The sequence below is a fragment of the Frieseomelitta varia genome, unplaced genomic scaffold (assembly GCF_011392965.1).
Source record: "Frieseomelitta varia isolate USP_RPSP 00005682 unplaced genomic scaffold, Fvar_1.2 scaffold_591, whole genome shotgun sequence".
NCBI classification, from domain to species: Eukaryota; Metazoa; Arthropoda; class Insecta; order Hymenoptera; family Apidae; genus Frieseomelitta; species Frieseomelitta varia.
The window spans coordinates 277530-288886 of record NW_025110358.1 but is presented as its reverse complement, the minus strand read 5'-3'; the positions used below and the strand labels follow the sequence as shown (position 1 = coordinate 288886).

At 38.6% G+C, this 11357-nt stretch overlaps 1 protein-coding gene and 1 long non-coding RNA gene across 11 annotated transcripts in view; one reads left to right on the top strand and one right to left on the bottom strand.

The window, feature by feature from the left end:
- Window positions 1–147: 147 nt before the first annotated feature.
- LOC122534394 overlaps window positions 148–11357 on the bottom strand; it is a 19999-nt gene continuing 8789 nt past the window's right edge. For 3 of the 6 annotated variants that reach the window (XM_043664987.1, XM_043664986.1, XM_043664988.1), the window contains exons 4-17: window positions 8107–8204; window positions 7899–8022; window positions 7466–7697; window positions 6871–7311; window positions 6737–6781; window positions 5831–6520; window positions 4649–5089; window positions 4418–4566; window positions 4275–4352; window positions 3771–4113; window positions 3420–3624; window positions 3153–3343; window positions 2596–2768; window positions 148–1392 (exon numbers count right to left, since the gene is read on the bottom strand). In XM_043664987.1, coding sequence (XP_043520922.1) covers window positions 955–1392; window positions 2596–2768; window positions 3153–3343; window positions 3420–3624; window positions 3771–4113; window positions 4275–4352; window positions 4418–4566; window positions 4649–5089; window positions 5831–6520; window positions 6737–6781; window positions 6871–7311; window positions 7466–7697; window positions 7899–8022; window positions 8107–8204 — 3648 coding nt within the window. In that variant the 3' untranslated portion in view covers window positions 148–954. Of the gene's footprint in view, window positions 1393–1682; window positions 1932–2595; window positions 2769–3152; window positions 3344–3419; window positions 3625–3770; window positions 4114–4274; window positions 4353–4417; window positions 4567–4648; window positions 5090–5830; window positions 6521–6736; window positions 6782–6870; window positions 7312–7465; window positions 7698–7898; window positions 8023–8106; window positions 8205–11357 lie in introns of all 6 variants that reach the window. The other 3 variants (XM_043664989.1, XR_006307876.1, XM_043664990.1) reach the window with 3 other exon arrangements.
- The window catches only part of LOC122534401, a 5931-nt gene continuing 2771 nt past the window's right edge, over window positions 8198–11357 (top strand). For 4 of the 5 annotated variants that reach the window (XR_006307883.1, XR_006307885.1, XR_006307882.1 and 1 more), the window contains exons 1-6: window positions 8198–8337; window positions 8444–8648; window positions 9258–9667; window positions 9759–9843; window positions 10029–10117; window positions 10202–11281. This is a non-coding gene — a long non-coding RNA (uncharacterized LOC122534401). The remainder of the gene's footprint in view (window positions 8338–8443; window positions 8649–9257; window positions 9668–9758; window positions 9844–10028; window positions 10118–10201; window positions 11282–11357) is intronic. The other variant, XR_006307884.1, reaches the window with a different exon arrangement.

Genomic DNA, 11357 nt, shown 5'->3' with positions numbered 1-11357 from the left:
TTCGATTTGCCCTGAACGGAGAGACGTATGATTAGTCATTGATAAATTATGCGAATCCTAAATTAAAAGGTATTCTTAAATTCGTTTTTTTAATTTTAATGTTTTATGAACAATGCTGTATAGTATATGTATATATATATACATGTATATGTCACACTTGCTACGCTTTTATTTTAGACAACACATGTGATTACATTTCAAAAGAAGACTTCATTTTTTAAAAAGAGAGTCCGAACTTCAATTACAACTCTGTTTTATCGAACAGATAACGAAGGAAACACTGAATTTCGCAGCCGTACGTGACAAAAGTAACGAAACTTTAGCCCTCTTTGTTTCTTCAAAAGTGCTATTCGACGAAACCTTATTTTTTGAGGAAAGGAGCATACATTCGATTAAAAAAAAAGAAAAGATATACAAAGGTTTTATTGCTCAAACGTCCACGCTTGCTAGTAAGTACATGACGCACGGGTATGAGGTGTCTGGACATGATCCACACGTACCTACCTTGCCACGCATCGAGAGTTACACTGATAATTCTGTTGTGTTTTTCTCTACGCGTTTTTGTACAGAACCGCGCGTCGAGCGCGCCTTATCGATAACTCTTTGGTCGTAAGCGCTACTTCTGCGTAATTCCGTTAAACGAAACCGTGCGTATCGCCCCCCGTTCGACGCTTGCAAGCGACCAAGCAACGGGAAAGAAAAGAAATGGTAGAACGATCTGTCAAAATAAAATAAAAAATAAAAAAAAGAAAAAGATAATGAGAAAAGCACCGGAGGAAGGGCTCGTTTTCTCAGGTCCACTAAACGTGTTTTATGTACAGTATCGCTTCACTGAAGCGAGGTATAATTTAATCGTCCGCTTCGGATCTGTGATCGAGGGAAAGCTGAGAAGAGGGCAGCACTGTCACTGTGATTCTCTTATCGTTGATTGGAGTCCCAACATGCTCCTTTCGATTACTTCGACACCTGACTTCCGTAATCTACGTACACACGCACGACCTCGCCACTGTATTTACGCTGACTGGGCATGAAGTAAAAGTCAGGTTGATTCGGTTGCGTGGACACGCCACCACCTGTCGGACCGTGCATATTGTTCTTCGATCGCTGATAATGATCCCTGCGATCTTGCGTGTAGTAACCGGGCTGAATGGGCGCTGTATGCCTCGAGCCCGGTGCACGCGGCAAACTGTAAGTCGCTCGTGGTCCTACTATTCTATTTGGGCCCTCCACGGTGTCGGTGCCGAGTCCGTTCGCTGTCATCTCTCTGTGACGGGGTAGACTGGAAATTGGCGGTGGTGGGGCTTTCTCCTCTGTCTCGAAAGCCTCGAATGCAAAATTCGTATTTGCACCTGAGGCATAGTCCTTCCAAGCGTTACTGGCGATCAGACGATCCTGGAACGATCAACGATTCATTATCATTGTTGCAGATAGAGAGAGAGAGAGAGAAAGTTACGTCTGCTAGGAAGGATTGTATAAATGAACAATCGAACATCCTGATTCAAATGTAATAAATTCATGTTTATGAAATTATCGAGCGAAGCCCGAGGTTTATGTTCGATAAAATTTTTTTTTAAATTTTCTGTGAGTTTTTCTGTGGAATATACATATATGTACATAATAAAGAAGAAAGGCAAAGAAGTGATAGAAAAAGCAAGAGAAGAGGTACACTACTGTAGAAATACCTGAATTAGTGAGCAAACGAGCGAAGGATGAGTAATGATTAGCGCGCCGATCGTATACAGAATGTGAAGCTTCTACCAGCTGGGATTAGGACGATGCATTTCGAACGGAGCGTGTTGGTGGTGATGCCGAAGATGATGGTGGTGATGACGGTGATGGTGATCGCCGTTTTGTCGATGATACCGCGTCGCGTTCGTGCGATGAATCGGGTTGGGCGCGTCACAAGAAGCCAGAGGCAGCGAGTACACCCTCTTTACACCGATGGTCGCGAAGAGCGCGAATCATGCAACACAAGCGAAGCAGAAGATCGTTTCGAGTTCATAAGAGTGGAGCAGTAGTAGTGAAAAGTTCAGTCTAAAGTTTCGCTGGTGTCTAGTTCTATACGTCTCGGTTACAAGAGAACATATATATATATATATATTTTTTTTTTACCAAAGTAAAACTAAAAATCATTCAAAAATGGAGCTTTCATATTACACTTTTGCAGAGCGTGTGAACATTTAAGAAGAGGCTAAAAAGAGACCTGTTGCAATTTCGAGTAAAGCATCATTTTGTATTGATTAATTTCGATGGGTACATACATTCAGAGAGCATGCCCATATTTCTTAAGTAGTCAACAGAATTCTAAGAAACGAATAATCTTCATTGCAAATTGAGATTCTGACAATAGGTTCGAGAATCGAAGTAACAAATGGAATTACTTTCAACAGGCACGCTCAGATTGAGAATCAGCATTGCTTTAGACCATACCACAGCGCTAAGATGTTTATAAAAAGAGTTAGATGCACACACAATACAAAGGAAAAGGTAATTAGGCCGCGAACAGAAAATAGAGAAATAAAGATATTATGTAAAACAAGGATTAAGAAAAAAAAAAAACAACGTATAAATACATAAAATGATAATATATTGTACCTTTGTCGCTCGCCTCCTTGACGATCTGTAGAGAGTACAGCTTGCTTGGAGTAGAGCAAGAGCAACTAAGGCAACAACACATCCGACGACAATATATAGCTTCGTTGCGTCAAGGAACAGGTCTGATTTAAATGACATATCTTCATCCAGATCTTCATCACCTAAATCATTCACTAGTGACCAAAACAAAACATAAAATATTCAGGTTGGATCGATGCCTTACATGTTATTTAATACATTTAATAATACGACTATACGTACTGTATGGAGTTAGCTTTTCGCTAATAATAAACACGCTTTGTTAAATCTGTTGTAATGATAACGCTTTCCTCGATTGAACGGAGGAGAAAGTACAGTATCGAATTAAATACAACATTGCAAAGAAACTTAATCGGTTTATAATTATTGCTTCAAGGTTTCGAATTTAAACTTTAAATGTTTAAAAATAGAATTTCGACTGACAATAGCCAACGATAATTTTTAAATATTTCATTAAAGAAGATAGTTGTAGTTATGAGTTAACCTGAAAGTTAATAATAGTAAAATGTTTCATATACCTCGAGGAGCTCTAATGATCAAGTACTGCGGATCCACGCTTAATGCACCGACTTTTCCTTTGACGAGAGCTTCTTTTAATGCCTTCTCCGCGATCACACCGGTGTCTACGGGTTTCAGTGATCTACCTTTCACTTCGTTTTTATCTAAGATCAGATCCATGCGGGCAATAACACCATTTTGTTCATCGTCCCTAAATCGTATTAATACGTCCAATATTGAATAATATATTCAATAAATAAAATAACACGTATCGTAAAGATCCTTACTTTTGTAATTCATTGAGACGAATTTGACAATAGCCCAACAATTTGTCAAAAACTGGACCGAAACTTTCAGATATCCTGTTCGAGATAATTTCGAAGTCTGGGCTACCAGGAGTAGGCGTCATAAAACCGTCACCTAAATTTATGAGTTTCACTTCTACATCGTAATGCAATCTCGGTGGGGCTGGTGTTGTAAGATCTTCAAGTTCTGCAAAAATAAAAAAAATTTTTAGAATATTTCTGTTATTCAATCATATTGATCTAAAATCATTTTGTACACGAGAAAGAGAGAGAAATGGATTTCAGTCAAATAATATACTGATTGTAATACATATATAGAAACAAAAGAATAACCTTCGGGGCCACAAGATTTTATGCATATCCTTTCAGCGGAGACAACGGGTATGGCATCGTGTTTACGTATTTTCTTGTTGACAGCGTTAAAGATACCACCCTTGACTGGATACATCATATACAAGCAGTGATCGTCCGTGAATGAAAGATCTCTATTGTCCTTTGTTATCCGTTTTCTCGAGAATTTGAGCGTCGTTACACCATCCACTTTACTGCCACCTGTGTTATAGATATCTTGAGACGGATCGAGCAACGGAGCATTATATCCGCTGATCCAAGTGTCCATGAGAAAAGCACGACCTGATTTCTCGTCGACCCAACCTAACACGGCGTCTGTCTGCGACTAATAATGGGAAGCAAAGCAAATATCAATCCTTAAATTTATTTTAATTGATTATTATAGAATAGAAAGAACATTATAATGCAGTAATGGAAAGTATTTGATAATATTATGTCGTTAGCTAATTTTGTGGAGACAGCGAATTTTATGATGTTAATGCATACCATTTTCTCGTCATCAGAGAACCCAACGCCGGTCCAAGTATTCGTATTAGTAGTGGAAATAACAAACGATAACTGATCCTGTAGAGAGATAATCGATACAATAGATAAATACAGGAATTTCTCTTTATTATATAGGGAATTACCTTTCGTCCCTTGTAAGTCCACTGAATAGAGTATTCACAGGAACCATTGGCAGGTGAGCAATGTCTTGGATAATGCCATTCACCATTACAATTCGCAGTTGGCGCCATTACATCCCCATCACTGGTCATTTCTTGTTTTTTCTTTTCATCTGAAGATATTAATAAATCATTAATTAACACCAAATTTCATCCAAACTGAATTATACAAAATTAATCTTGACTTAAACCTACCAAAGAAATTAAGAATTACTGTTCCTCTTTGTGCTCCGTGTCCGTGATACTTAAGTTCATCAGCCTTGTAAAATTCCTTCACACTGACCTTGGCTTTCTCAATGCCACTCGGTGGATGATGAATATAATTTCCAGGTTCTTGTCCTTTAGCCCATATCACTTGCATATCACCATCAATAATTTCGTGGTCAGTTGGTTCATTTGCTGTCAATTTTCTTCGAAAGAGTATCGTCGTAACTCCGTCACGTTCGAAGCCCATAGCAGCGGTCAAAGTGTCTCTTCCGCCCCAATAATCGTCTTTTCTTGGTGTAGATCTGTCTCTGGTGTAATAATCGCCAATCCTGTGACTGTTGCCTCGTGCTGATCCTATTATGATGTCTGTGCAATCCATGGGATTGAAATCGTGTTTCGGTACGTACTTGTGCGCTCCGGGTAGAATAGCTTTGATCACAAAACATCAGATTAGATTCAAATGATCTACAGATATCATTGATTTATGACACGGTCGATTTGAACTAATGAATGATAATTTATGAAGTTCCCTGTTGCAGCATTGAAATGTTTATCATAAAATGTGTACATATATTAGTGAAAAATTTATATTACAGTGTTTCAAGTGCAGGTGCACTTACATAAAAGTTATTAGGTCATTATGTGAAAACAACAAGGGGGAGTTCATACAAAAGTAAATACAAATTAAAAGTAAAAAACACTATCTATCCTATAGATAATGCTTCCATTAGACATTTCATTTTAGACACGTGTATGTTAGTATCAATACTACTAATTATGTAAATACATCATATTAACTTAATCTAAATTATTTTTTTATACGTAATACAAAATCTACTGTTTCGTTAAGTATTTTTCATCTACAATATTATGTTTTTCTAATTTTTGTCAATTAAGTTGACGAACATTTCACACCTATCTATTTAAAATACTATAAATTACTCAATTACGAAGCATGTTATTTCTATTGTACTTTACAAAATATTCCTGCCACGTATCCTTAAAGGACTGAATAGTGATAAAATTATAAGAAATTAACTTTGAAAATTGGTTCAAACACAAAGTTTGAAGGTATTCTTAGGTATGAATCGTCAACTAATTACAACAATGTGAAGCTCAATATGTACGAGGAGAAACAAGCGGTTGAAACGCCTCATTAGCTTGTTTTACCTTTCGTTGCGCTTGACTTAAGGCCCGAGATCGGCTCCGGTTCCGAGGTTGGTTCAGACTTTGGTTCCGGCTCTGACTTAGGTTCCGGTTCAGATTTTGACTCTGGTTCGGAATTGGGTTCCGGTTCGGACTTTGGTTCTGGTTCAGATTTCGGCTCTGGCTCTGGTTCGGATTTGGGTTCTGGTTCTGAACTTGGCTCAGGTTCGGATTTAGGTTCTGGCTCTGAACTTGGCTCGGGTTCGGATTTGGGTTCTGGTTCGGATTTTGGTTCCGCTTGTGATCTCGATTTAACTTGAGAAGTAGATTTTGGACGAGATATTGGCTTATGTTCATATTGTGTCTCTGAAGTCAGAATGGCTTCTGCTTTTGTTTTTGGTTCAGCGTTAGTTGAATCTGAATGAGATTTTAGTTCTGAGTCTGAGCTGGATTCTGGTTCGGATTTGGGTTCTGGCTCTGAACTTGGCTCAGGTTCGGATTTGGGTTCTGGCTCTGAACTTGATTCAGGTTCGGATTTGGGTTCTGGCTCTGAACTTGGCTCAGGTTCGGATTTGGGTTCTGGTTCTGAACTTGGCTCAGGTTCGGATTTGGGCTCTGGCTCTGAACTTGGTTCAGGTTCGGATTTCGGTCCTGACATGGGTTCGGACATGGTGTTGGTGCTGTCGACAGTGCTCAACTCGGCGACGGGCTCCCCTGTGCAAGAAAGCATCGATCGTCGTGCCGGCTACCTACTACTTATCGTTTACAGACCACCACCTTGTGCGTAGTGTCTCAAATATAAAAAAATAGGGACGCCAAATACTCTACTGCTCATTGGAAAGCGTACCACAACGTTACGACTACGTAAATATAGAAAGCGGGGGATTTCTTGTTCTATACCGGAATTAATACCGGAATGTTAATACACACCATTTGTGAAAATTCCTGTAGAACCTGGCGATCTCTTTTTACGTCCTGTATAAACATAAAGTTGTTATTTAACACCTTTTGTATATAAATTTACTAAGTTAAACATACATGTACAAACTTTTTTAACGTTTTACCTTGCTTCGTACTGACACGATATGTCACACTAGTTTGGATTGTAACATCGACGTCAGATCGAGGAGTTGAAGCCAGTGAACGTACGTCGTGAGCTTTGGCCGATCTTCTCTTGGTACCTGATTTTTCAGTTCCAAACTCAGGCTCGGGTTCAGGTTCAGGTTCGGGCTCCGATTTGGGTTCAGGTTCTGGTTCTGATTTTGGTTCTGGCCGTGGAAGTGGTTCCCCCTTTGGACGTTCTTGAATTTCGGGAAAGGACCGACACGCTGGCGTTAGGTCACTCGGTCGCCATCCAACACCAATCCAGCTTGTACCGTTTACTACCATAATGCCTTCCAGCTCTTTGCTCTCTTTTAATATCCGCCAATAAAAAGTGAAATTGTCAGAGAACTTTTTCATGGTGTAGGCATCTAATTCTACGTCGATGGTTTTGATTGGAGATCCTAAAAAGCACGGCCACATTTAATTCTCTTTTGTACATATTTCAAGACTTAATATCAATTTATGTATCCTTCTTGTTTCTTAATGAATAGATTACAAATGATTTGGAAACTATAGTGTAAGAATGAGTTTTTGATCGACTTTGGCGAATCTTACTCTTTGCGCAACCCGGCCCGAACCAACCAATGTTGCAGTAGCAATGCTTGGTGGGCGCGGTCGTGCCGCCATTGTCAATGCACGTGCCCTGAATACCACAATCCGAATCGTCCAGACATTCTTCCTTAAATTCACACCTTGTACCGTGATATAGTCGATCGCATCTGCATCGACCTAGCAGATATCGACCGTGACCGCTGCAGTCCTCTCTGTAGGACTTTCTGTCGATGATCTAACGGAAAATAAATTATAAGGTATCAGCGGACCGCGATACTAAATGGAATGTTTCAACGTAAATACAGCATAACGGGAAAATTGTTTTGCATATCGCGTTCTACCAAATAACTGATATTATTTAATATCATTTTATATCTATTTTTTTTACAGTTTACAATTTCTTTTATTGTTATTAATATAAAAATAGAGTTCTTACATCGATATCGGCACAAGACCAAAATCTGTAACTCGAGCCCCATTCCTCGGCCTTTCGGAGGAGCCGGATCGTACAGTCCGTGCACGTGAAATTCTGTGGTAATTGTACAGCGTAATTCTGCGCTCTGAAAAACAATAATTCATTGCTTAAATACGAAAAACATAATTGAAACCGGAAAGACTAGAGTAAAATAATAATTTTCACTTACGTGGCATCGTCTTCCACGAATTCGCTATTTTTAGTCACAGGAGTCAGGTCAACCAATGGTCTATCAAGAGCATCCAGAATTTGCAGTCGAAATCCACCCTAAAATTATTATAAAGTTGACAAAGTAATCATAAAAGGAACCGTCTGTACACCCCTTTTATATAATAATGTCTTCCAAAAGACATTCAAAACACAAAAGTTGGCAATCCTATAAACAATCCGCAACAGAGCGGTAAGTAGGAAATATTTTAAATTTACATTCAACTTGATAGAATGACATTAATTTCGTTTGATTTATGTTTGGAATCGCGGGTAAATAATAAGCAATATCATTTTAGTTCCAGTGAGTGAACTTCCGGGCAGTTTCTTTCACTGCGACCGTGTCGGAAGCAAGAAACGGTGAAGAGGACGTTGAGACATCGATCGTACGTGCGGATAGCGGTATCGAATCAACTTATCGCGGATCCGTGACATAGAAACCGGCCTTCTGTTCCATTGGTCGTGTCCAAAAAGTGAAACAAAACGAAGAGAAAGAGAAAGATTGTAAGTAGCTTAGTAATTTCTCTAGTGTAATTAACGAATGCGTCCGTTATGAAATCACCAGTTTTATGAAACGTCCACCGAACTGGAAATAGGAAGAGACACGCCATGGGATAGATCAGTGTCTTGCAACGAGCACCGACGTAATACGACACAGGTGTTAATTTAATGATCGCCGATGTCAATCTGACACCTGTACAAAGATCGGCGGTACAAAACCGTTATTAGCCGACTCTTATCCGAGAATAATATTGTTCATTTTCTTCTACGTGCCGCGTTTTCTAATTGTTAACCGCATTCCTCACCGTCATCGTAGCTTGAAAACTCTTGTCAATGATTTTTCATCGATATCGATCGGTAACTTCTTAAGCGAGTGTCCGTGGAATTTGATTGAAATATAAATTGACTGACACTGCCCTCTAGAAATTTCTTAGTTTTACCACCCATGTAATTAAGTACCATCATTAAGTACCAAATGTTACTACTTATTCAATACGTTAGTTTCCCAAACGAAGATTTATTCCTAAGTTGGTTTCCTGCTAACGAGAGGTTCAGGATTGTAATTTCACGATACAGCAAGATTAAATTGATTTAATTAGTTTAATTTTTCAGATTGACGAGTGTTTTCGATTGGTATTACAAAAGAGATAGGGCAGTTGATACTCTTGATGAAAGTTCCCTGTTCAAAGATTCACGGCAAAGAGTTTGAAATATTCGAGTAGCATACGATTATACTGGCACTCGAAAGGAGAAGGAGAAGGAGAACGGGAAAAGGCAGTTTTGCAAAGTGGTACTGCTTCGGTACACACCTGCAGCCGGTTGCTGCAGCGTTATATTGTCGAATTTTTCTCGTACCACGGATATTTTCACGAATGAAATTTGCGAGGCATTTAAGTTTATGGCCGCGCCGGTTTGAAACCAGTCGTTCGGGAAAAGAAACCACAACGATGGCTGTATAGGTAATGTGTATATATCGGCACGAAGTTGATTACGATTGCCAGGGATCCGATGTGGCGCGAAAGGTAGTTTCGAAATGCGCATATTTTTAGATAAACTGAAAATTACGTTGCTCAAAAATGATTTAAATGCAAAATCCGGGCATTTACGTTTCAGATATCATAACGACATTTAGGGACATGCGCATAGGCGTAGATTTCGAAAAGTTGAAATACCTAACCTTGAAGTTTCTGTGAGAAAGGTATTAACAAATACATGTAGTGAAAAATATTTGCGTATGTATATATGTATATGTGTATGAAAACTCAAAGTGTATGAAAACCTTTTGCAAAAACATGTTTGTGGATGTGTTACACGTACTTTTAATTTTCTCATGATAATAGAATCTTGTTACAATTCCATTAAAATTTCAAAATATTTTTACAGGTATACCAACCGTAATATATTCATAAAAGATTTCTGTAAATGTCCAGTTATTTGAGTTAACTTATAATGAAGTAAAATACAAGTGAATGGTTAGTAAAGACTTTTTAATTGTTTCATTTATCGTAGTGCTATGCGTCTTTTAGTTTTAATGCAGCGGTTGATTTATTTCACAGTTGGTCCGTGGTTCGACTATTTTTCTAGTAATGGATCTAAAGGTTTCGGTTTTGCACGATCTGACTCATTGGCGACAGTCGAGTTACGGTACCCGACATACCGATGTGTTCCACCGAGCATCAGGCTGCTCTCTCGTGTACACGTTCACATGCAAAGCGGTTTACATATATTCCTCACCACCTTTTTTCCGACCTATCTATCTACGTAAGGTATACGCGAAGCACCTCGAACTTACATCAAGCTTCACCTTTGAATTATTCAGCGAGCGTCACCTTGAGCGGCGACGTGCAAGTGTAGGCCGCCCTCTGTTTCTATCTTTTTTTTTTCCCTTTGTACACGTGCGGACAAATTCGTGATGTCTTTCACGATGACTTAGGCAGTCCATGCGACGCGTTGAGAAGAATATGAATATCCAACTACGTCAATCAGATACTGCGCTTGGCTCACGAACACTCCTTAAGTTTTAAGCTACTACTATGACTTTCCTTTGTTTGGAAAAGATGAATACATTGATTTACCTTCGATTTATTTTTAACCGAAGTTTTATAACATGTATACAGATGAAAAATAAGAAGAGTTTTATATGAAGAGCGATGGCAAAAACAGAAACATCAATAACTGATTGATAATGTCTCGAGCAACTCTCGATCATACAAAGATGAGTGACTAATTTTATTCATTCAAGAATTCTAGAACTTTTCCCACGTAATTTACGAAGTATTATTCTTCAATCTTCTAGCATATCTCTAAAGCCTCAATACAGAAGTCGTGTTACGAAATGTTTTAAAATCCTTCCATGTATTTTCCAGGAGGATGAGTCATAATCGCATCTTCGCATTGAAAACATATTGGTTAAGTAACTAAAGTTTACTGAGTGCTAATTACAGCAATATCGCATTAATAGCTCATTGGTGGTGGAGGACTATAATAAGTTAAATAACAGATAATCAGATTGGTCAAGTGTGTGTAAATTCCTTTCAATCGTAACACGTGAACAACCAAGATTATAATCAGGCGAGCTGAAAGACTCGTGCAGAAAGTTTCCATATCGGAGAAAGTCCACACAATAATAAAGCATGGTATTGTATGATTTTATCCATTTCTCACATAACTGTTGATACGTTTTTGTTTTTTTCTTTGAACAACTGCAAGCAC